Source organism: Erythrolamprus reginae, chromosome 7, assembly GCF_031021105.1.
Source record: "Erythrolamprus reginae isolate rEryReg1 chromosome 7, rEryReg1.hap1, whole genome shotgun sequence".
Classification (NCBI taxonomy): Eukaryota; Metazoa; Chordata; class Lepidosauria; order Squamata; family Dipsadidae; genus Erythrolamprus; species Erythrolamprus reginae.
The window spans coordinates 72,441,601-72,466,764 of NC_091956.1; the positions used below are offsets into that span (position 1 = coordinate 72,441,601).

At 41.9% G+C, this 25,164-nt stretch overlaps 1 protein-coding gene across 3 annotated transcripts in view; it reads right to left on the reverse strand.

Annotated features, from left to right (window-relative positions):
- SH3D19 (SH3 domain containing 19) overlaps window positions 1-25,164 on the reverse strand; it is an 88,272-nt gene that overhangs the window by 16,790 nt on the left and 46,318 nt on the right. For all 3 annotated transcript variants that reach the window (XM_070757815.1, XM_070757816.1, XM_070757817.1), the window contains 8 exons: window positions 19,349-19,556; window positions 15,858-16,829; window positions 12,391-12,498; window positions 11,218-11,327; window positions 9,297-9,355; window positions 5,774-6,032; window positions 2,440-2,508; window positions 1,258-1,330 (listed from right to left, as the gene is read on the reverse strand). In XM_070757815.1, coding sequence (XP_070613916.1) covers window positions 1,258-1,330; window positions 2,440-2,508; window positions 5,774-6,032; window positions 9,297-9,355; window positions 11,218-11,327; window positions 12,391-12,498; window positions 15,858-16,829; window positions 19,349-19,556 — 1,858 coding nt within the window. The remainder of the gene's footprint in view (window positions 1-1,257; window positions 1,331-2,439; window positions 2,509-5,773; window positions 6,033-9,296; window positions 9,356-11,217; window positions 11,328-12,390; window positions 12,499-15,857; window positions 16,830-19,348; window positions 19,557-25,164) is intronic.

Consider the following 25,164-nt stretch of genomic DNA (forward strand, 5'->3'; position numbering starts at 1 on the left):
CCTCTGTCGTCAGGCATGGGGGAATTGAAATTTGTTCCTTTCCCCCTAGGCTTATAGAATTTATACATGGTATGCTTGTTTGTATGATTGGTCTCTTAAATTGGGGTTTTTTAGATTATTTTTTAATATTAGATTTGTTACATTGTTTTCTTTATTGTTGTTAGCCGCCCCGAGTCTTCGGAGAGGGGCGGCATACAAATCTAATAAATCAATAAATAAATTGCTGTGAGCTGCCCCGAATTTACAGAGAGGGGCAGCATACAAATCTAATGAACAAACAAACAAACAAACAAACAAACAAACAAATAAATGAACAAATAAATAAATAAATAAATTTTTGCCTTCTCCCAGTCTCACTCTGCAGGCCCCTCCCCCCAACCCTCTGCACACTCCGTTTTTCAGAAAAACGAGTTAAAAATGGGCCCATTTTTTGCAAAAAACATGATGTACAGTGGATTTGGGAGGCCTGCAAAGTGTTTCTGAATGGTTTTTTTTGCCTTCCCCCAGCCCCCAGGAGCACTTTGCAGGCCTCCCAAACCCTCTATGCACTCAATTTCTATAAAAAAAATGTGCCCATTTTTTTTGTTGCAAAAATGGGATGCAAAAGTGGGGCTTCGGAAGATCAAAAATTTTGACTGTATTCGGTATATAAGACACAACAACATTTCCACCCTCTTTTTGGGGAGGGGGGAGGTGCATAATATATAACAGAGTCGGAAGAGACCTTGCAGGCCATCTAGTCCAACCCCCTGCCCAAGGAGGAGACCCTACATCTGCTTCTACCTAGGATTGAACTCACAACCTCCTGATTGTGGGGCAAGAGCTCCTCCCATAGGTCACAGCAGCTGGATTAATAAGCATCTTATACTCTGAAAAATATGGTAAATATAGGGCAAAGGAACAGGCAGCTAACAGTATTAAAGGTCAATGCTCTCAGTTTTACTAAGGAGTGCAAAAAGATAGCAATGAGACTCTCTGCAGAGAAGAAAGCAACCTAAGGGGGGAAAACCCAAAGAAAAAAAAGAAATGAAATTGAAATAAGTGTAGGCATCTGCTAATATTTCTCTCCCCACCAAGAAAAATGCCAGAAGCAAAAGGCTTTGAATTTAATATCAGGAAAAGGCAACTAACAAGCTTTAAGATCAGGTTGATCAAGGGATTCACATTTTAGCATGCCGCAGAAAGTAATCCAAAGTGTATTAAGACGCGTTCAAAAAGCAAAACTGTATTTAAAATTACTTCGATGTCACTTCTTACCTGCTGTGAAATTATGCAGGACTATTGCATGGGGAACACTTGAATCACTAATCTTCTGCATATTAGCCGAATCCTTAAAAATATAACAGATTTGGAAATTACAAATAAGTGATATTCCATCATTTCTCGAGCCGCTGAATATTTGGAACATCGATTGCTAAGTTAAAGTACTCTCTTTACTGATTTCAATTGCAAAATCCCCAAATGCTAAGGGAAATCAATTTGGATTTTAATACAGCCAATCCAATTGAAAATTAATAAGCCAATACAGCATGTACATAATTAAAAACAAAATCGTCTTTGCATAATCTGCTTTGGGTACTTTGAATTAAATACTGCCAAGTAAGATTCTTTCCTGGTTTTTCACATTTTCTAATTCTTCTAGATACTGTAGATGCTAACTACAGTGGTACATCGACATACGAGTCTAATTCGTTCCAGACCCAAGCTCGTAAGTTGATCAACTCGCATCTCGAACGAATGCCTTTAGACTTTGTTTTTCGCGCCGAGATAACTGGAAGCATGGAATTCTTGCGCCACCTAGTGGAAGCTCGGCTCGTATCCTGAATTTGAGCTCGGGTGTCGAACAGAAATTTTGCTCGCGTCTCGGCTCGTAACTTGGAATACTCGCATGTGGAGCAGCTCGTATCTAGAGGTACTACTGTATTATAGCAGTGACCGTATCACTGAATCCTTTTCATAAATAGTTACTGCTCTAAAACACAACATGTTTTTGGAAGGTGTTTTGTTTATTCAGTTCATATGCCGCGTCAGTCATCCAAGGGACTCTTATTAAATCTTTGAAGGAGCCTAACGTGATAAAATACTTAACAGACCCTTACTATGCTGCAAAAATTATATTTGAGATTGGGATATATATTCCAGGGAATATTGTACGGCTAGAATAGTGTTTAATTATCAAAACTTATACCTGCTGTTTGCTTTGCACACTCAGGGGAGTTATTATCTGCATTTGAGATAAATAAACTTTGCAGTTTCTTCTCTATTTTTGCATTTTATGTAGGTATTCTCAACTTGATCCACCAGAAAAAAGTACATTTCCACACTTCAAAATTATAAAAAGTTAGATGACTAAACATATTACACATAGAGACAGACAGACAGACAGACAGACAGACAGACAGACAGACAGACTTCCATTGGTGTAAAAATCAGCATTACCTTGCAAGAGGAATGTCCAGCATTTTGAGATGAAATATCTTCTTTAGCAATTCCCTGATGCACAGGAAGCTTGAAATAAATTATTCACATTTCAGTAAAAAATAACTTTGGATGATCTAATATACATTTTCATGCTTGTTCTATTTGTCATGAAAAGTATTCAAATATTGCATGTCCTTTTCTTTTCTGGGATTTATTTTGGGGGTCCAAATGAACTATGGCACTATTGTCTCATATTAATCCCACAACTAATTCCAGTTCTTTGCTCACAAATTGAGAAATCCCCGGTTTGAATTTTGCACAGGGTGTTGTATTCCTTTAACTCCCATAGGTTTTTGTGCATAACTGCTGATGGAAAATATTCCACATTGACATAATTACTTTATTTGTCAATTGATAGGTTTCAGGACCTGATATTTGCCCCTGCAGCTACATTGTTAGTTACTATTTAAATTAATTTTTGTCTGACTCCTAAAAGGCATACACTGGTCCACATTAGGAAAGGGCAAACAATTTGCTGCAAGGGCCTTATTGGGTTTTGTTATTTCCTGGGTTGTTGAAGAGCTGCAATGACATAACAAATGGTACTTACTCTAATGGTACCACATCTACATGGAGGGAAGTAAACTGTGGGGTACCACAAGGTTCAGTTTTAGATCTAGTACTCTTCAATATCTTCATAAATCACTTAGATGAGGGAATAGAATGGGACCTCATCAAATTTGCAGATGACCTCATCAAATTTGCAGATGACACTAAGGTGGCAGGAATAGCCAACATCTCAGAAGACAAGCTCAGGATCCAGAAGGATCTTGACAGACTTGAACAATGGGACCTATCCAACAAATAAAATTTTAATGTGGAGAAACGCAGTTTTACACTTGGGCAGAAAAAAACCAAGGTGTAAGTACAGGTTAGGTGACACATGGCTCAAAAACAGTAACCATGAGAAGGAGCTTGGAATCCTAATTGATGATCACTTAAATATGAGCCAGCAGTGTGCGACAGCAGCTAAAAAAAGCTAACACAACCTTTGGTAATATAAACAGAGGCGTAGAATCAAAATAATGTGAAGTATTCAGTAGCACCTTATAAAACCTTAGTAAGACCACACCTGGAATACTGCACCCAGTTTGGTTCATTACATTACAATAAAAATGGTGAGACTTTTGAAAAAGAGCAATTAAGATAATCAAAGATCTGAAGACTAAAACAGATGAAGAATGGTTATAAGTTTTGGATTTGGCTAGTATAGAGAAAATAAAGAGTTGGGGTGACATGATACCAGTACTGTATTCCAGTATATCTGAGGGCCTACCACAAAGAAGAGGGAGTCAACTAATTTTTCAAAGCACCAGAGGGTTAGACAATAAACAATGGATGGAAACTAATCAAGGAGAGAAACAACCTGGAATTAAGGCAAAACTTCCTAACAATGAAAATTAACCCGGGGAACAGCTTGCCTGTAGAAGCTGTGGGTGCTTCATCATTGAAGGTTTTTAAGGAGAGACTGAATAATCACTTGTCTCAAATGATGTAAGGCAGTGATGGCGAACCTATGGCATGGGTGACACAGGTGGCATGAGGAGCCATATCTCCTGGTACACGAGCTGTTGTTGTTGTTGTTATTATTATTATTATTTATTGGATTTGTATGCCGCCCCTCTCCGTAGACTTGGGGTGGCTAACAACAGTAGTACAAAACAGCATGTAAATCCAATACTGAAACAGTTAAAAAACCCTTATTTGTAAAACCAAACATAGATACAAACAAACATACCATGCATAAATTGTAAAGGCCTAGGGGGAAAGAATATCTCAGTTCCCCCATGCCTGACGGCAGAGGTGGGTTTTAAGGAGCTTACGAAAGGTGAGGAGGGTGGGGGCAATTCTAATCTCCAGGGGGAGTTGGTTCCAGAGGGCTGGGGCTGCCACAGAGAAGGCTCTTCCCCTGGGTCCCGCCAAACGACATTGTTTTGTTGACGGGACCCGGAGAAGGCCCACTCTGTGGGACCTAACCGGTTGCTGGGATTCGTGTGGCAGAAGGCGGTCTCGTAGATACCCTGGTCTGGTGCCATGAAGGGACCCACATTGTGAATTGTGACCGGAAATGGATCGGCAACCAATGCAGACTGCGGAGTGTTGGCGTGACATGGGCATATTTAGGGAAGCCCATGATTGCTCTCGCAGCTGCATTCTGCACGATCTGAAGTTTCCGAACACTTTTCAAAGGTAGCCCCATGTAGAGAGCATTACAGTAGTCGAGCCTCGAGGTGATGAGGGCATTAGTGACTGTGAGCAATGACTCCCGGTCCAAATAGGGCCGCAACTGGTGCACCAGGCGAACCTGGGCAAACGCCCCCCTCACCACAGCTGAAAGATGTTTCTCTAATGTGAGCTGTGGATCGAGGAGGACACCCAAGTTGCCCCAGCTCAGCTCCAACGTACATGTGTGTGCCGACCAACGTACATGTGTGTGCCGGCCAGCTCATGCAGAGGCTCTGGGAGGGCATTTTTGACTTCCAGAGAGCCTCCAGGAGGATGGAGAGGGTGTTTTTACCCTCCCCCAGCTCCAACGAAGTATTTGGAGCTTTGGGAGGGTGAAACATGAGCCAACTGGGCCCACCAGAAGTTTGGAAAACAGGCTGTTTCCGGCCTCCAGAGGGCCTCTGGGTGGGTGGGTGGAACTGTTTTCGCCCTCCCCAGGCATTGAATTATGGGTGTGGGCACTTGGACATGCGCGATCGGCGTGCTATGCTCTTTCAGCACCCAAGGAAAAAAGGTTTCTCCATCACTGATATAAGGTCTCCTACTTGAGCAGTGGGATGGACTAATATGATCTCCAAGGTCCCTTCCAGCTCCTGTCCTGTCCTGTCCTATCCTAATTCTTTTCTACTTTACTTTAATCTATTCTACTCTACTATTCTGCCTGGTACCAGAAAGTGGAACTGCAAATATGATGTTTTAGTTCCCCCATGCTTGACGACAGAGGTGGGTTTTAAGTTTACGAAAGGCAGGGAGGATGGGGGCAATCCTAATGTCAGGGGGGAGCTGGTTCCAGAGGGTCGGAGCCCCCACAGAGAAGGCTCTTCCCCTGGGTCCCGCCAGACGACATTGTTTAGTCGACGGGACCCGAAGAAGGCTGACTCTGTGGGACCTAACCGGTCGCTGGGATTCGTGCGGCAGGAGGTGGTCCCGAAGATATTCTGGTCCGGTGCCATGAAGGGCTTTATAGGTCATAACCAACACTTTGAATTGTGACCGGAAACTGATCGGCAACCAATGCAACCAAAGTCACATCCCCCCCCCCTCCCAAAGAAATTAATCTTCTCACCATGTATTTATTGTATAGAGGATGACCCGGCTTAGGCCGAGGGGGTAAATCTGAGCCATATTTATTAAAATCATCACTCTTCGTTTTTTTGATTCCCAATCCAGGCGTGCTAGGTTTCTTATGGAGTGTCACATCAGAGGACGAGCGTGGAAATCTATCAGTATCTGATGAGGTTCTGGTGGATTTTGGCGGTGGTGGTCTTCCTGGGGCCCCTTTAGGTGGAGAAGGCCGAGGTGGTATAATTTTCTCCAGAACGGGTCTAGAAATTATGAAGAAAGCATAGCGTTAGAAAACACATCCTATTCCAATTTTCTTACAAAGACACTGAATTATTAAAAAAAACTATTGTTAGGTTAATTATGTGCCATCAAGTTGTTTGTGACTCCTGGTGACCGTGAAGATAGTTTTTCTCCACAATAATCCATCCCTAATTTTCTCTCATCTGACTGTCCCCTAGGCCAGTGTTTCTCAACCTTGGCAACTTGAAGATATTTGGACTTCAACTCCCAGAATTCCCCAGCTGGCTTGAAATCCAAATATCTTCAAGTATCTGGCTGGGGAATTCTGGGAGTTGAAATCCAAATATCTTCAAGTATCTGGCTGGGGAATTCTGGGAGTTGAAGTCCAAATATCTTCAAGTATCTGGCTGGGGAATTCTGGGAGTTGAAGCCCAAATATCTTCAAGTATCTGGCTGGGGAATTCTGGGAGTTGAAGTCCAAATATCTTCAAGTATCTAGCTGGGGAATTCTGGGAGTTGGTCCAAATATCTTCAAGTTGCCAAGGTTAGGAAACACTGCCCTAGGCAAGCAACATCTCTTCTCTCCTCCTGTCTCCCAAAAACATTTCTACATACCATTGCAATTATGGATACACTAGAAGTAATACTAATCACCATTAAATAATTTTTTAAAGAATATGCTAAGAGCACTAGACTCTTAGATCCAGAGGATCAGTTTTTGGCTTCTTATTAAACTACATTTTTACATATAACACACAATATACAATTTAATAGCCTCTCTTTTGTAAAAATCAAATTCGAATGCCAAATGTATACATCTCAGCAATATTATATCAGCTATCTGAAAACAAAAATGAGAATGGTATCCTACGTGGAAAGCGTTGAGTAAAATAGGTCTTTATATAGTTAGACAGTTTCAATCAAGGAAACATAATGCAAAAAGGCTTGACTAAAAACATCAGAATCCCCATTGACTAAAACCATTAGAACAGGGGTGTCAAACTCAAGGCCCATGGGCTGAATCCGAATAGATCTGGCCCGCAGGGCTGCTCTGGAAGCAGTGAAGGACCAGCCCGCTGCAGCCCGAGCTCTGTTTTTGCTGGCAGAGGGTGGCAGGAAGCTTTTACAGCAGAAAACGGAGCTTAGAAGCCCATTTTCACTGGCAGAGCACTCAGTCCACCGCAGCCATCCCCGACACAAGTGACCTCGAGCTGTCGATGCCCACCCTGGCCACATCTCCTCCAGCCCCCAGAGGTCAAGCACAACCCTAATGAAATTGAGCTCTCAGTGAAAGAAGGATTAAATAAAGTTCAGGAGGGAAGTGTTTTTAATAGGAAAGTGAACACAAGAAGAAGAGGGAACAATCTGAGGTTAGTTGGGGGAAAGATCAGAAATTACGTGAGAAAATATTATTTTAGTGAAAGAGTAGTAGATGCTTGGAACAAACGTCCAGCAGACGTGGTTGGTCAATCCACAGTAACTGAATTTAAACATGCCTGGGATGAACATATATCCATCCTAAGATAAAATACAGGAAATAGTATAAGGGCAGACTAGATGAACCATGTAGTCTTTTTCTGCCGTCAATCTTCTCTTTTTTTATGAAATCGAATTTGACACCCCTGAATCAGAATCGCACTGGAAGCAACTTCATTGTTGGATTCCCCTGTTCAATAGCTGGCACTTTTGTTTTTCTAATTAATGAAATACATCAGTTTGCCTTCCGCAAAGATTAAAAGGTACATAAATATTTCTTTAAAATTAAAACTGGATATCTGCTTTCGGCTATTCACAATGACATCAAACACTGATTGACTGTATGCTTTCGTGTAACTTCATAACATACAATACTTTCCTGCAACTTCATAATATTCAATTCTTCTAAATATTATGAATGGATCAGACTGAGAATGTAAATATTTATATCTTCTAGGGCTGTGATGGCAAACCTATGGCATGCGTGCCACAAGTGGCACATGGAGTCATATCTGAGGGCAGGCAAGGCATTGCCCTATGTCAGTTCCAGCGCACATGTGTACGTTGGCCAGCTGATTTTTGGCCATCCAGAGGATGGGGGGGAAGAGGTCATTTTCACCGTCCCCAGATTACAGGAAAGCCTCCGGAGCCTGTGGATGGTGAAAAACCGACTCAATGGGCCTACTGGAAGTTCGTTTCCAAACTTCCGGTTGGGCCATTGGCCATTATTCACCTTCCGCAGGCTTTGAAAAGTGTTTGGAAACTTCAGATCGTGCAGAATGCGGCCGCGAGAGCTATCGTGGGGCTTCCTAGATTCGCCCGCGTTTCTGCAACACTCCGCGGCCTGCACTGGCTGCCGATCGGTTTCCGGTCACAATTCAAAGTGTTGGTAATGACCTTTAAAGCCCTTCATGGCATTGGACCAGAATACCTCTGGAACCGCCTTCTACCTCACGAATCCCAGCGGCCGATAAGGTCCCACAGAGTTGGCCTTCTCCGGGTCCCGTCGACCAAACAATGTCGTTTGGCGTGCCCCAGGGGAAGAGCCTTCTCTGTGGCGGCCCCGGCCCTCTGGAATCAACTCCCCCCGGAGATTAGAACGGCCCCCACCCTCCTTGTCTTTCGCAAGTCACTCAAGACCCACCTATATCGCCAGGCATGGGGGAATTAAGACATCTCCCCCAGGCTTTCTTATATTTTATGTTTGGTATGTATGTGTTGTATGGTTTTTAAATTGTTGGGGGTTTTCTAATATAATTGTAATATTAGATTTGTTCCATTGTTATACTGTTTTTATTATTGTTGTGAGCCGCCCCGAGTCTTCGGAGAGGGGCAGCATACAAATCTAATAAATTGAATTCAATTCAGGAGACTTTCCTCAAGCCGGGGTTGGGGGGGGGTATGACCCAAACAAAAGTTTAGAAATGAACTTCCGTTAGAGCTGTTGGGTCCATTTTTCACCATCCACAGGCGCCAGAGACTTCAGCGAGCCCTGCGCACATGCATGGAGGGGCAGCACAGGGGTGGGTGCACTCATGCATGGGGGCATTGCATTATGGGTGTGGGCTCATGCGTATGCCCTTTTGGCACCCCAGCCAAAAAAAATGTTGCCATCATATTCTAGGATAAAGTTATAGAATAATCAATATAACGTATAGTCCATATGTATTTTAAAAATTGTAGAATATTTTACATTTTACCATATAATGTAACAAATTAAAACTATACAACTAGTTTTAGTCTAACAAAGTGGTAGCAAAATATGTACTGCACAATACTAATCCCACTGCTGCTCCTTTCCTACTCACCTTGAAGGCAGAACAGATTCATTCTTGTTTGGCTGTATCAAGCTGGGCTGTTCAGGTTCCTATTGGGTCATTAAGTGTTATTATTTGGACAAAAAAAAATAGAATTGTTATGATTATTTCAAAGTAAAATGTCAGCTAAGAAAAGGACTGGTAGTAGTCTGGACAAGTCTATACAAATTTCTTGGCAACGTTTTTGGCCAAATGCCTTCTTCTTAAGCTGAAGAAATAAAGAAAGAAATAGGAGACAACAACTGAAGGATTATTACAAGAGAAAATGAGGCCACCTGTGGTTGGGTGGGGCTGCTGTAATTAGTGCTACAGATAAAAGTGCAGCCTGGTGTTTTAACCTCATGGCAGTTTATCTGATTCATTGTTTCGTCAAGATCGTGGTTTTTGTGCTGTTCAAGATTGTGTGTGGACTCTCTGGACTTTGGAATTGGACTCAATTTCCCAGTTATTGGGTGAGCAATTGGATTGCATTTAACCTGGGCCTTGTGTGTACCAGAAAATCCCTTTGACATTTAAAAAGGGAGCTGTTTCTGTGTTTCTGTTTATAAAAACTTTTGGGTTTTCCTTTTATTGTGTGGTGTGTGTCTTCCTGGACTAATTACCCTGTAATTACGGGCAGTTGAAACACACCGGCAGAACACCAACCAACCAACTAACTAAATAAATAAATAAAGTAGACTAGAACTAATTTTCCCAGTTTCTAGCCTCGTGCTTTTAGCCATTACACCACACTTGCTTTTGTGTATATGCAGGTAGTCCTCAAGTTATGACTGCACTTAGAACCAGAATGTATGTCACAAATAATCTGACAACAAATTGCAATGTCACATAATCGCATTACTTAGTGATGGTAGTCCTTGCAATCCCTGTTGCCATAATTAAGTGAGGGTTGTGGGTCATTAAGCGAGCAGCTCCTCACAACTTCCTGCTGGTTTCCAACAACCACAAGTCAGTGCGGAAGCCATCAGGAAATTGTGAGTCATAGGCAGCTTGGATATAAGCCAGTAGGGAGGTACGTAACTGCTGCCAGTGGTGAATGGCAAGGGACTGAGGTGTATGCAGATGGTTGAAGTGACATGGGCATGGCAGTGCTTGGAGTAGTTACCGTCAGATGGGGGAGAAAGGGAGCAATGGTGCACAAGGAGTTGTGAATATAGCAAGGCTCGGGGAAGTGCGTGAGGGTGTGTAAGGGGCAGGAGAGGGGCATCTCAAGCAAAGTGTGGGTGGCAGAGTGCGCATCAATGCAAGTGCAATAGGGTTGCGGTGCCTGCTGGCCTTGTTAAAAATGGAGGAACTTTATATTCTTAAATACTTTAGATGTGTTTTTACCTATCATCTTATAATTGATATTTTTAAGTATTTCATAGATGGTGTTAAATAACGATAAGATTTTTTTTTATTATTATAAATACAAAGATGACTTCTACTCTGAGCGGAGCGATTGTTGCTCCACTAAGTGTTACATGTAATGTATGTTTTGTTTGTCTTTGCAATTTAATAAAAATATTTTAAAAAAAGAAATAAATAAAAATGGACCAACGTTTTACTTCAATGCACGATGTGGTTAAAAAGTCAAAAATTGCAAAATCAAATGGACAATTTTTCAGAGTTTCAACAGTCTTTCATATGAGTGCTTCAACCACACACAGAACAAACAAAACTAGGATTATTTACTGTCTAGGAAAATTGGTTGGAATGAGTGCAGTAACCAAAGAAGGAACCGGATAGGTCTGAATGCAAGAAATCTAAGGAAGATTTTAGCAATTTTCTCACTTCTACTATTTTGGGGAAGGGGAGAGTACGTAATTGGTGAAATATGCACATTAAGCATCGTAAAGCACTGAAAGATTCAGTAAAACAGTTTAATAACGTGGCTTCATTTTTTTAGGAAGGGAGGGAGGGAATGCATTACCTTGTTAATTATGTTGGTGTTATTGAGTTTCCCAGCTGCAGTACCAGATGTGTTTCCGATTGGTTTCTCTGTAGGTAGTGGAGGAGGGCTTTCCAGAATGTCATTTAAAGCTGCACAAATATTTATAATTTTCCAACATTATCAAAATTCAGATTTTAATTATTAAAGAAATATTATTATTATTATTATTATTATTATTATTATTATTATTATTATTAATTACATTTGCATGCCACCCCTCTCCAAAGACTCGGGGCGGCTCACTACAATAATAAAAAACAATATTATCGCGAAACAAATCTAATATTAAAAAAGAAGCATATAAAACCCTATCATATTTAAAAACCAAACAGCACATACATACCAAACATAAAATATAAAGAGCCTAGAGGAAAGGTGTTGTAGAAAAGGTTGTTAAGGTTATTGTACAAAAATATTCAACAGAGAACTATAATGGACTTCATTAAACAATGGGTTGTTAAACACAACATTGCATGACTGTATTGCTTGGCCCTGGTTGCCATCATACTCCCAAGACATGCAAGTCGTTAAGCAAAAAGCAGCAGGAATTCTTGGTAAGGAGTACGGCTGGGTGGGGTAAAGTTGGAGGAAGGGGCTGCTGTCATGTGTTCAGGATAGGAAAGTCTGGGATGGAAACAGGGGTGGGATACTAGCTGGAACACCTAATTGGGCTCGCCTACGTGGTTCTGGAGGTCCCGTGCTGTTAGCTCTGGCCCAGCTCCTGCCCCAAGGAATGTGGAGGTGGAGGAAACATCCACCTGTCACAGGCCTGTTTTGCTCCCAACAGAGTCAGCTAGCGAAGTATCTGATGACGAAGGAAGTGTGGGTGGGATGGAAGAAGGGGGCTTGGCTGCCAGCCCAGGAGGAGGTCAATCTTCCTTATCTTCTTTGGATTCAGATGAGGAACGTATGACAGACCCACGCATGCGTAGAGCTATGCATAGGAGAGAACAACTTAGCTCTTTTTATCTTTTCTGCAATTTGATTTTTCCTTAGTTTATATGCAAGCCATCTCCCTGGCTTATTGGACCATGAGGTCTTTTTCTATCATCAATCTTCTATGTTTCTATGTAGAAACAATTTTAGGCAAAAATAGGTTTTTCAAGATCGTATTTTCATACAGGGTGGATGGATGAGATATTACGATATTACCTTTTGCTGGTTTAGATGAGATCCGGATTACAGTAGGTTTGCGCACAACAGCTGGCTGGACTGGTGCTTCTTTTGCAGATTCAGCTTTAGGTGGCAAATTAGTAACATCTAAGAAAAATGCCAAACACAGCATTTTATTCTGTTTCCATGCAAGAAGAAACATCAGTAACACACACACAGAAGTCCAGGGTTGTATGCTGAAAGAAATACCTACATCCACCGCACACTCTAAAGTTTACAGTATATTTCAAAAGGGAAATTCCAGCCTAGGAAAGATAAGGATGCCTTTCAAGCTATTGAAAATGAGGAACAGATGGACATTTCGGCCTTATCTGTTGTGGGTGGCATCCGTAATCAGTTATGGAATTCGAAAAATTAAATTCAAATAACTCACACAAGCTTCTCCTTAAAAGGTTCAAGAATAAATAAGGAGCAATTTTTTAAAAAAAATAGTTTACAAGAGTTTCCAATCTAACTCTTGCATTCAATCTGATTAATAAGATTAGGGGCTTGACTGCTTCCCTACAAACAGAGCATTTCACTCACGTTCATTCTCAGGGTTGTGTGTGTGTGGTTTTTTTTCCAATTTGCCCTGAACATTCTTTGGCTGCCCAGCTTGCTTTTTTTGGCAAGTTGATGTTTTCTTTGGTTTATTATTATTTTTTACTTCCTATAAAGGTTTCCAAAACAAACATAACATCTGTCCTATCTGGCTTCGCATTGAAAGGCTCCAAAAGCCTCTTTCCGTTGCCAGTTATCTCATTCTTCAGTTCTGCAAAGCCCTGCAGCAGCTTGATAATCAGATTTCCCACCATGCCAATGTGATGATGCCAGTCCACATTCACAGGAATGATAGCCAGTTACCAAGACAGTGAATATGCATTGGGAAGCATTGATTTTGTTCACAGAAAGAAAAGGCAAATGCACCAGACCCTCTCTTTCTCCAAGTAGGAAAATATGCTATTTTCTAGGGGAGTGATGGTGAACTTCCCCCCCCTTTCTAATAAATTATTATTATTATTATTATTATTATTATTATTATTATTATTATTATTATTAATTTACTAATGCTAATATAGTACTTACTCCAGCTAATCATCCAGCATCATGTTCCACCTGCATCTCTAGTAATAATAATTAAATTATTAAATTTCAAATGTGTTCACAGTATTTCCCAGAATTGCAATTACTCTTGCAACAATTTGAGTTTGACATGTGTACTCACACAACTACATTTATTTAGTTTTTAACCTCTCTGGTACATAGGTCCTGTCATTATCAGACCTCAAACTTATTATTTTTATGCATGCCTTATGAAGTCTAATAAAAAATAATAACTGAATTTTGTAAAAAATCAACCATTAGCCAGTGCCTGTTTTTTTCTGCTCAATTACACACTAATATTCAGTTCTATTTGTTATAAATTCTGAGGAAAGATAATTTTGTCAGTATTTGAAATAACTAAAATTTCATAATTCAAAGACAAGCAAATATTTACAAATTTTAATAAGAAAGGATTTGAAAAATTGGAAAGCAAATTATTATGAAAAATACCAATGCAAATATGTGCATGCTTATATGCCTTAACCACAACCTGAAAAAAATATTAAAAGTTTACTATTATATTATATGGTATAAAATATATTATATAATATTATATATCATCTTTCCCTCCCCTTCAAATATGCAAAATGGTGGCAGGGATCCAGATAAATAAGGAGGAAACGTGTAATGAGAATCGGAGGGGTTCCAGATAATAAGCAACAAAGTGTTGGTCATCACCTATAAAGCCCTTCATGGCACCCGACCAGGGTATCTACGAGACCGCCTTCTGCCGCACGAATCCCAGCGACCGGTTAGGTCCCACAGTGGGCCTCCGGGTCCCGTCAACAAAACAATGTCGTTTGGCGGGGCCCAGGGGAAAAGCCTTCCCTATGGCGGCCCCGGCCCTCTGGAACCAACTCCCCCGGAGATTAGAATTGCCCCCACCCTCCTTGCCTTTCGTAAGCTCCTTAAAACCCACCTCTGCTGTCAGGCATGGGGGAACTGAGATATTCTTTCCCCCTAGGCCTTTACAATTCATGTATGGTATGTTTGCATGTATGGATGTTTGGTTTTACAATAAGGGTTTTTAGTTGTTTTAGTATTGGATTTACATGCTGTTTTTTGTTACTGTTGTTAGCCGCCCCGAGTCTACGGAGAGGGACGGCATACAAATCCAATAAATAAATAAATAAATAAATGAATAAATGAATAAATAAATAAATAAAATAAAAGGAATAATGCCAGCAGAACAGAAAGAATAAAGGAGAATGCAGCTTGAAATGAGAGGTCCTTGGTGCTCCCTGAGATTGGTTGTTTTCTCGAAGACGTTTCATTATCCAAACTAGATAATATCATTGGCGCTACTCAGGAGTGGAGTTCCTGACCCAATGTTACCCAGTTTGAAATATTTACAGAAACTTCTTGCAATTTACAGTATTTACTGTTAGATGTGGCAATAGGATTTTCAAAACATTTCCATTGCTGTAATTCAAGGACGTGCTTTCTAAGAAATCAGAGATAAGGAGAGACATTCCAGAATACAGCTTCCTTAAAGTTAGGCACACAAACCAATCCTGGTTATAACCTGAAAGCTTATTTGGAGTCTTTGACCTATTGTAATTCAAATCAATAGGATCTACTTTTATCACATTTCTGTTACCTTGGAGAACATGGAAGATAGTAACAAATAAACAAAAGAAAATCCAGTAATTCTGCAAACAATGTACAGTATTTGAAGGAGAAAGTCAAATAGCAATAGTGTTTCCTCGATTTTCGCGGGTTCGAACTTTGCGAATAGCCTATACCACGGTTTTTCAAAAAACATTAATTAAAAAATACTTTGCGGTTTTTTTCTTATACCACGGTTTTTCCCACCCAATGACGTCATATGTCATCGCCAAACTAATAATTTTTGCAAATAAATAACACACACAAAAATTATTGTTAATAAATAATTATGTTTATAAATATCAGAATCACTAAGTGTCTTATTCAATGGTGAGTACCAGTAATAATGGTGAGTAAATGGTCATTAAGGGAATGGGAAATGGTAATTTAGGGGTTTAAAGTGTTAAGGGAAGGCTTGTGATACTGTCCATAGACAAAAATGGTGTATTTACTTCCGCGTCTCTACTTTGTGGAAATTCAACTTTCGCGGGCGGTCTCGGAACGCATCCCCCGCAGAAATCGAGGGAACACTATACTGTAATATTTAATAGGCTTTGATTTGATACCACAGACCTCAACCGGAAAACTCTCCAGAGCATCCCAGCAAATCCATTATAGACAGGAACATTTGCAAATGAATGAGTTCTGGTTTCATAATTTTTATATTAACTACTATTGAAACGCACCTGCATTTATTCTACAACCTGAAACTTCTTTAAAAAAACAAAAGCTCATTTTCTCTTTTTAAAACTTACCTGATTCTGAATGAGAAATTTCTTGAACAGCTTTGACAGGGCTAAAGGATAAAACATCGTCCTCAAAGCTGATCAGATCTCCTTCTGCAGAAGTAACATTTTGTGTTGGAGATGCTGCAACGCTGCTTGGACAACCCTCCACTGGGGATCTAAAGGCATTTGATTGGGCAGCTACAGAGAGCTTGGGAACGGAACTTGTTGGTTTCAGGGGAAGCATAGGAAGCAAAGGACTTTCAAAAGAGACTGACTTCTTGGGAAGAAGTGGCCTAGGAGCAGGAACGGGAATTTTTCTCTGTCCATCAATATTCTCTACAGCTGATCCACTTCCTGAATTAAGGAGCCCATTGCTATTACTCTTTACAGTCACTAATGTTGGCTTCTTTGGCAATTCAGGCTTGGTTATAATGTTGCTCCTAACTTCCTGAAGGGGCTTCTCTTGGGAGGCACCTTTATGCTTGTTTTCTGTCCAAGACTCCCATTCTCCGGACGCTCTGTTAACGCCTGGCTTTGGGGCCACTACAGGCTTTTTTGCACTAATGATAGGTTTGGGGCCCGATGTGCGTGGAGATGCTTCCGGTTTCTTGATTAATCCTGGAGTTTCAACATTCCCTTGCATCTCAAATGATTTAATCCGTGATAATATGTTACTTTGGTTGTTGTCTGTATCCATGCTGTCCTTTACTGTATGACTTTCCCTAAGGCTATTGTCTAGTAGGAACATCAAAGAATTAGTTAATTCAGCATTTTCACTCCTTGATGGGCTTGTTTGTTCCTGATTGTTTGCTTGATTGTCTTTAGCCACTGGCTTCAAATTGCCCTTTGATCTTGGCTTTGGCACAGGACATACTGCAGCATTCGACTGCTCTCGAGATGTCTGGTCTTCTAAAATAACTAAGAGTTGTTCATTTATGGGAAGATTGCTGTTTATCAGAGATGATGATGGTCTGGGTGGCTTCTGAGGACTATGTGTAGCTGTAAGAAAACAATAAGTTTCATTGAAATATTGCAACATCAAATAACATATTTGAAAACATATGCAAAAACTTTTCGTTCAAACTTTGGTCGGTATCTACTAAAATAACTGTGCCATAAATTCCAATAAAATATGCTTCATAAGTTCTTATATAGAAATTACAAAACTCTCAGATAATTCATTATTTGTTGTGGTTAGCTCTGGCCCAGCTACTGCCTCAAGGACTGTGGATGTGGGGGAGACATCCACATGCTGCAGGCCTGTTTTGCCCCCCCCCCCCCCACGGTGGAATCTGATGATGAAGGCTCCTCTGACCAAGAAGACATGAGTGACAGGGAGGAGGAGAGTGTGGCAGACAGCTCAGAAGGAGATCAATTATCTAGCTCCTCCTTGGATTCGGAACAAGAGTTAATGATACAGCCACACATGCGGAGAGCGATGAATAGGCAGCAACAACTGAGAGATTATTATCAAAGAAAATGAGGCCACCTGTGGTTGGGTGGGGCTGTGGTAATTAGTGAGGCTGCTATAAAGAGCAGCCTGTGGGTTTGGCCATTGTGGAGGATTATCTGATCTTTGTGTTTCATGACTGCTTTACTGACTTTGACCTTTTGTGTGCTGAGTTTTCCCCACTTTGAAACTAACCCAGAGCAAAGTGTGTTTCACTTTGTGAAAGAAGGACTGTGAATTGCCTCTCAGCTGCAAGCTAAGTATCACAGAACTGATAAGGGACTTGTACAAATTACCAATTTGTTTGGAGACAAGTGCTCTTTGCTATACAAAAAGAGTGCTCTGTTTATTTGCATTTTCGATATAAAGAACATTGTTTTGAATTTTCAAATGTGTGTGTGTCTGAAATTGTATCTGTGCATTTTTGGGAGGATTCTACCAGAGACCTTAACAAAACATTATTAAGATAGAATGTATTTAATTTGGGAAAAGCTTTAATTAGATCATATCTTAAATGAGCCTGCACCTTTATTTTTTCACTACTATATCTTAACCAGATATGAGCTTTAAAGTAATTCTCTTGCATTACATTTATATAGTTTGTGTAAATAAGATTCTTTAAACTATTTTTTGTAAGTTCAATCATGATAATTGAGGATCACCCACTATACATATGTAACATTAATGGGTTGTTTTACTAGTGGGAGACAAAATGTGTTGTGGGTGGATTTTTTTATGACAATGTTGAAATATACACTTTTGGAATTGGATTGGCACTGAAATTTCATTAATAAAATTACTGTATGTTTTTTTTTACCAGAAAAATCAGTTTGTAAAATATAGTCTTTGGCTAAATATTTGTTCATTTCTTTAAGTAACTGGAAAATTACTTAATTTCAGTTTGGAAGAAGTTTGGAATTTCAGGTTTGAATATTATGGGCAAGAAAGATCTTTTCCTTGAGTTCGTTCATATTTTATAGTTTGTTTTTTTATAAATGTATAACTTCTGAAAAGTATTTCTAACTTATATTCTCCTAGATTTTCAATTACCCAGTACAGTGATCCCTCGATTTTCGCGATCTTGTTCTTCGCGAAATGCTATATCGCGATTTTTCCCACCCGATGACGTCACTCTCTTCCTTCCTTTCTCATCTTTCTTTCTCTCTCTCTTTCTCTATCTTGCTTCTTCCTCTCTCACACTCTCTTCCTCCCTCTCTCATCTCTTTCTTTCCTTCTCTCTCTTTCTCTATCTCTCCCCCTCTTGCTGGCGGGCGGCGGGCGGGCGGGCGGGCGAGCGGGGGCATCAGCGAGGAAGACCCAGGGAAGGTTCCTTCGGCCGCCCAGCAGCTGATCTGCTCGGCAGCGCAGCGAGGAGCCGAATCGGGGTTTCCCCTTTGCGTGGGCGGCGGGGAAACCCCGATCTTCATCTGCTCGCTGCTGCTGCGCTGCCGAGCAGATCAGCTGCTGGGCGGCCGCAGCAGCAGCGAGCAGACGAAGATCGGGGTTTCCCCACCGCCCACGCAAAGGGGAAACCCCGATTCGGCTCCTCGCTGCGCTGCCGAGCAGATCAGCTGCTGGGCGGCCGAAGGAACCTTCCCTGGGTCTTCCCCGCCGCCCACGCAAACTCCACCATCTGCGCATGCGCGGCCATGAAAAAAGGGCGCGCATGCGCAGATGGTGTTTTTACTTCCGCAACCCTACATCGCAAAAAATCGATTATCGCGAGGGGTCTTGGAACGGAACCCTCGCGATAATCGAGGGATCACTGTACTTTTCAATTACCCAATACTCAATATCTATGTCAACAACTAAGCTTGAGTATCTAAATAAAAGTCCAGTACCATTTCATTTCTGAAAATTTAATTGTATGAGTGTGCCCTGGTGGCATACATTACATGTTACCAATAGCATCTTATTTCAGTTATAAGACTTTTGTGTCAATCCACACAAATAGCTGAAACCAATTCAACATATATTTTGCATAATACATCTATCAAAATAATGTAATATATATTCTATCCAAAACAATCCTTTAAACATCATCAGACTAAAATTAATAGCAATATACCTGGAGTATTTTTGCATTCAGAGATAACGGACAGATTATTTTTCACATTTATTGCTGGCAAATTGCTGATTATCTCTTCTGAAAAGTCAGTCTGTGTTGAAGATGTAGTAGTACATCTAGAATTAGCAGCACAGGCAGCATTATTATTGCTGGCTGGGATGATTGGCGCTTGATTGATCTCTTTGATTACCTGCTCATATGAAGGTGGCTGAAAAATAAAAATACCAAATGAACAAAATATTCATGTTAAAAATTCAGCATTTATAAATGTACAAAATCCTAGTCCATTTCCTAAGTGCTTTTTAATAGTAATTTTACTGAAATTCTAACTGCAATAAAAAAACTTAATGCAAACGAAAAGAAAAAAGGATCCAAAAAAGGAAAAAATAATACAAAACAATAGAAAAGAAAATATGGCAAACAAAAATAAAAGCAATAAAGAAATTATGTCTCCCCTCATCACAAGCACAAACTATTTTAGTTAACTTGATACCTTCTTTTAAAATATAACATATTCTTTCTTCCCATATCCCATGTATTATCTAAAAACAAATCTTTCAAATCTCATCATCTCAGTACTGATCGGATAATGTACATTAAGAGGTATCACAGATAACAAATTTGTCCTAATCATGATTACATAAACCAACTATATATTCCTTCTACTTTTAAGAATCTTGATCTTTAGTCTCTTCAAATAATGCTCTAAAACACTGGTGTCAATCACACCACGTGACATGTTGTGACTTTTTTGCCTTTAGGGAGCCAGGGGTGGGCGTGGTTTGCATATAACACTTTCAACCTACAGTCTTCCAGTTTGTCACCCCTGCTCTAACACTTTTTCTTTTAATTTATTCTTGGTTGTTTTTTTCTCCCAAAATTCTTTAATGCTTTAACAAGCATACAATACAAACAATACAATATAGGAAAATTATCCAGGTCACTCTCTTGGTCTGTTAGGTATATCCTTATTAAATATTAAGGCATCAGCTGATTTCGTTGGTATGCAAAATGTAAATCATTTTCATATCATTTTGTCATTTAAATCTTTAAATTCACCTTCAAATGAGCTTCAGTTCAATGTCCAGTAAAACTTGTTCCTCTTCCATAACATCTTTTAAACACAATCTATCTGTAGAAGCAGACACTCTTAAAATTAACTTCTGGATCCATTGTTCAAAAAATATCCTTTAATATGTTGAATGTTAAAATATTTTGCTCCGTCCTGTATTAGTAAGTCAAAATTAAGAATTCTTCTCCTTTAATGGTAATATTTGTTCTTTTTGGTTCCCTCTAACATCCAAGCCTCAAAATCCTAGTGTATCATTAAAAAAAAAATCAAAACCAAAGCATTTCCCCACGAGGAGGACTCATCTAATTAATTCTAAAATCTTATTTCAAAGTAACCCTTAATCCGTTTGTAACTTTCTAAAAATCGAAGGTTTACTTTTTCTATAAAAGTTTCCCTCTTTTTGCTGTTTATTCCAGAAAAAAAAATTAAGGCGGTAAACTTTTTATTTAAAATGCATTTTGCTAAGGATTGATGGAAACTCAATATAATGGAATACATGGGTGACCTTGAAGAAAGGAGAGAAGAGATGTTCCTTAAGAAACAATGAAATAACAGCCCAAATCACTTTATGCTTGGAGGAAACTGAGGAAGGACCCACCATAATGGAGCAAGCAGTTAAACGTGGAGGATGCAAAGTTTGTAACTTTCAGACTCTCTTAATGTAGCCTTGCAATAAAGTAGATTTAGCTCATCTGGTCATGTTTCTGATTTGGTTTACCTAGGAGGGTTGACACTCACTGTACAATTTGTCGACGGAAAAGTTCTTAATAATTGAAAAGCAGCGAACAAGCAATTTCCAATACAGTGGTACCTCTACTTAAGAACGCCTCTACAGTGATCCCCCGTTTATTGCGTCCCCAATCATTGCGAATAGGGTACTTCGCTATTTTTCAACCCGGAAGTCAAAAATACCATCTACGCATGCGTGCCGGGCACGCATGCGTAGATGGCAGCGGCTTCCCTGGGTCTTCCCCCTCTTGCTGGCGTCAGCGAGGAGTTTCCCCACCGCCCACGCAAACTCCTCGCTGCCGCCCGCCCTTCGCCCGCCCACGCCGTTCATTCTCGCCGCACGGGCCTGTCCACGCTGTCTCTCGGGGCTTTCCAGCTGAGTCCGGGAGCGAACTCGCTCCCCGACTCAGCTGGAAAGCGCCGAGAGACAGCGTGGACAGGCCCGTTCCTTGGCGCTGTCACTCGGGGCTTTCGTGCTGAGTCCGGGAGCGAACTCGCTCCCCGACTCAGCACGAAAGCCCCGAGAGACAGCGTGGACAGGCCCGTTCCTTGGCGCTGTCTCTCGGGGCTTTCGTGCTGAGTCCGGGAGCGAACTCGCTCCCCGACTCAGCACGAAAGCCCCGAGAGACAGCGTGGACAGGCCCGTTCCTTGGCGCTGTCACTCGGGGCTTTCGTGCTGAGTCCGGGAGCGAACTCGCTCCCCGACTCAGCTGGAAAGCCCCGAGAGACAGCGCCAAGGAACGGGCCTGTCCACGCTGTCTCTCGGCGCTTTCCAGCTGAGTCGGGGAGCGAGTTCACTCCCGGACTCAGCACGAAAGCACCGAGAGACAGCGCCCCCCGGACCCCCAACCCGGGTTTGGGGGGGTGGTAGGAAGCTCCCATTGTTGGCGGAGACCTTTTAAAACACTCGCGCGGCTTCCAGGACTCGGTTTGGAAGCCGCGCGAGTGTTTTAAAAGGTCTCCGCCAACAATGGGAGCTTCCTAGCACCCCCCCCCGAGCCCCCAACCCGGGTTTGGGGGGTGGTAGGAAGCTCCCATTGTTGGCGGAGACCTTTTAAAACACTCGCGCGGCTTCCAGGACTCGGTTTGGAAGCCGCGCGAGTGTTTTAAAAGGTCTCCGCCAACAATGGGAGCTTCCTAGCACCCCCCCCGAGCCCCCAACCCGGGTTTGGGGGGTGGTAGGAAGCTCCCATTGTTGGCGGAGACCTTTTAAAACTCTCGCGCGGCTTCCAGGACTCGGTTTGGAAGCCGCGCGAGTGTTTTAAAAGGTCTCCGCCAACAATGGGAGCTTCCTAGCACCCCCCCCCCGAGCCCCCAACCCGGGTTTGGGGGGTGGTAGGAAGCTCCCATTGTTGGCGGAGACCTTTTAAAACACTCGCGCGGCTTCCAGGACTCGGTTTGGAAGCCGCGCGAGTGTTTTAAAAGGTCTCCGCCAACAATGGGAGCTTCCTAGCACCCCCCAAACCCGGGTTGGGGGCTCGGGGGTGTGCTAGCGAGCCTCCCATGTCGGCGGGGATGTTTTAAAACACCCGCGCGACTTTCCAATGAGTCCCGAAGACAACGCGTTTGTCTTCGGGACTCATTGGAAAGTCGCGCGGGTGTTTTAAAACATCCCCGCCGACATGGGAGGCTCGCTAGCACACCCCCGAACCCCCAACCCGGGTTTGGGGGTGTGCTAGCGAGCCCCTCATGTCGGCGGGGATGTTTTAAAACACCCGCGCCGCCCCCAATCTTAGGCTCCTCGCTAGCGCTGCGGAAGTAAAAACACCCTCTGCACATGCGCAGAGGGTGTTTTTACTTCCGCAGCGCTACTTCGCGAAAACCCGCTCGTTGCGGGGGGTCCTGGAACGGAACCCTCGCAAAGAGCGGGGGATCACTGTATTCAGGAAATTTTCTAGATAAGAACTGGGTGCTCAAGATTTTTTTGCCTCTACTTAAGAACCATTTTCTACTTAAGAACCCAAGCCCGGAAAAATTTTCCAGGAAATTTGAGAGTGGCATGAAGGCCCGGCCAGTTTCCTGCCAAAATGGGTGAACAGTGCAGTCAGACGGTAGGGAAAGCAAGTAGGATGGTTGGCTGCATAGCTAGAGGTATAACAAGCAGGAAGAAGGAGATTATGATCCCGCTATATAGAGTGCTGGTGAGACCACATTTGGAATACTGTTTTCAGTTCTGCAGACCTCACCTACAAAAAGATATTGACAAAATTGAACGGGTCCAAAGACGGGCTACAAGAATGGTGGAAGGTCTTAAGCATAAAACGTATCAGGAAAGACTTCATGAACTCAATCTGTATAGTCTGGAGGACAGAAGGGAAAGGGGGGACAGGATCGAAGCATTTAAATATATTAAAGGGTTAAATAAGGTCCAGGAGGGAAGTGTTTTTAATAGGAAAGTGAACACAAGAACAAGGGGACACAATCTGAAGTTAGTTGGGGGAAAGATCAAAAGCAACATGAGAAAATATTATTTTACTGAAAGAGTAGTAGATCCTTGGAACAAACTTCCAGCAGACGTGGTAGATAAATCCACAGTAACTGAATTTAAACATGCCTGGGATAAACATATATCCATCCTAAGATAAAATACAGAAAATAGTATAAGGGCAGACTAGATGGACTTTTTCTGCCGTCAGACTTCTATGTTTCTATGTTTCATTCCCCCTTTAATCTCGGCTATCTCGGGCTTTTCTGGGCTGCCAGAGGAGCCTTTTGGTGACGCTTAAGGAGGGTTTGGCAGCCCAGAGCGAATGGAGCATTTTCCTTTCTCTTGGCGCATGGAGAGGGAATAAACCACTTTGCTGTGGTGACTCCCTCGCGTTGCCTTCTATACACCAAGCGCGAGGTTGCCTCCCAGAGCGTCTGGGTGCAGAACGGCAGAAGGGGGTGCTAATCTCACCTTCTTCCTTTGGCAGCGACTGTCCTCCTCTTCCTCCTCCTCCTCCCACCCAAATTGGGAACTTTTATTTCTTTCCTAACGGGTTTGCACGCATTATTTGCTTTTATATTGATTCCTATGGGAAAAATTGCTTCTACTTAAGAACCTGGTCACGGAACGAATTAAGTTCTTAAGTAGAGGTACCACTGTACTGATTAATAAAGGAAGCATGTAAACCCAGTGTCTGTTGAAGGCATCAACTGGAGTTAGAGCAAAATGACTACAGATAGTCCTTGACTTACAGCCACAATTGAGTCCAAAATCTATGTTGTTAAGTGTTTTTAATTTTGTCCCATTTCACCACCTTTCTTGCCACAGTTGCTAAGTGATTGACCACAGCTTTTAAATTAGCACATTATTAGCTGTTAAATGAATTAGGCTTTCACACTGACTTTGCTTGTGAGAAGGTTGCAAAAGATGACCACATGACCCCAGAACACGGCAACCGTCATAAATATGAACCAATTTCTAAACATCTGAATGTGGATCACTCGACCAGGGGGATGTTGCAATGGTCATAAGTGTGAAAAAGAGTCACTTTTTGCAGTGCTGTTGTAACTTTGAACAGTTACTAAATGAACTGTCAAGAACTACTTGTATCCCCTTATCTCCCAGACCTCCAAATTGCCAGAGACTGCAGTCTCATAGTTGCATTGTGGCTTGCATTGGCTGCCGATCAGTTTCCGGTCACAATTCAAAGTGTTGGTCATGACCTTTAAAGCTCTACATGGCTTTGGATCAGACTACCTCCGGAACCGCCTGCTACCGCACGAATCCCAGCGACTGATAAGGTCCCACAGAGTTGGCCTTCTCCGGGTCCCGTCGACTAAACAATGTCGTTTGGCAGGCCCCAGGGGAAGAGCCTTCTCTGTGGCGGCCCCGGCCCTCTGGAACCAACTCCCCCCGGAGATGCCCCCACCCTCCCTGTCTTTCGTAAACTACTCAAGACTCATTTATACCGCCAGGCATGGGGAAGTTGAGATATTCCTTCCCCCTAGGCCATTACAAGTTATGCATGGTAGGTATGTCTGTTTGTATGTTTGGTTTTATAATAAGGGTTTTTAGTTGTTTTATTAT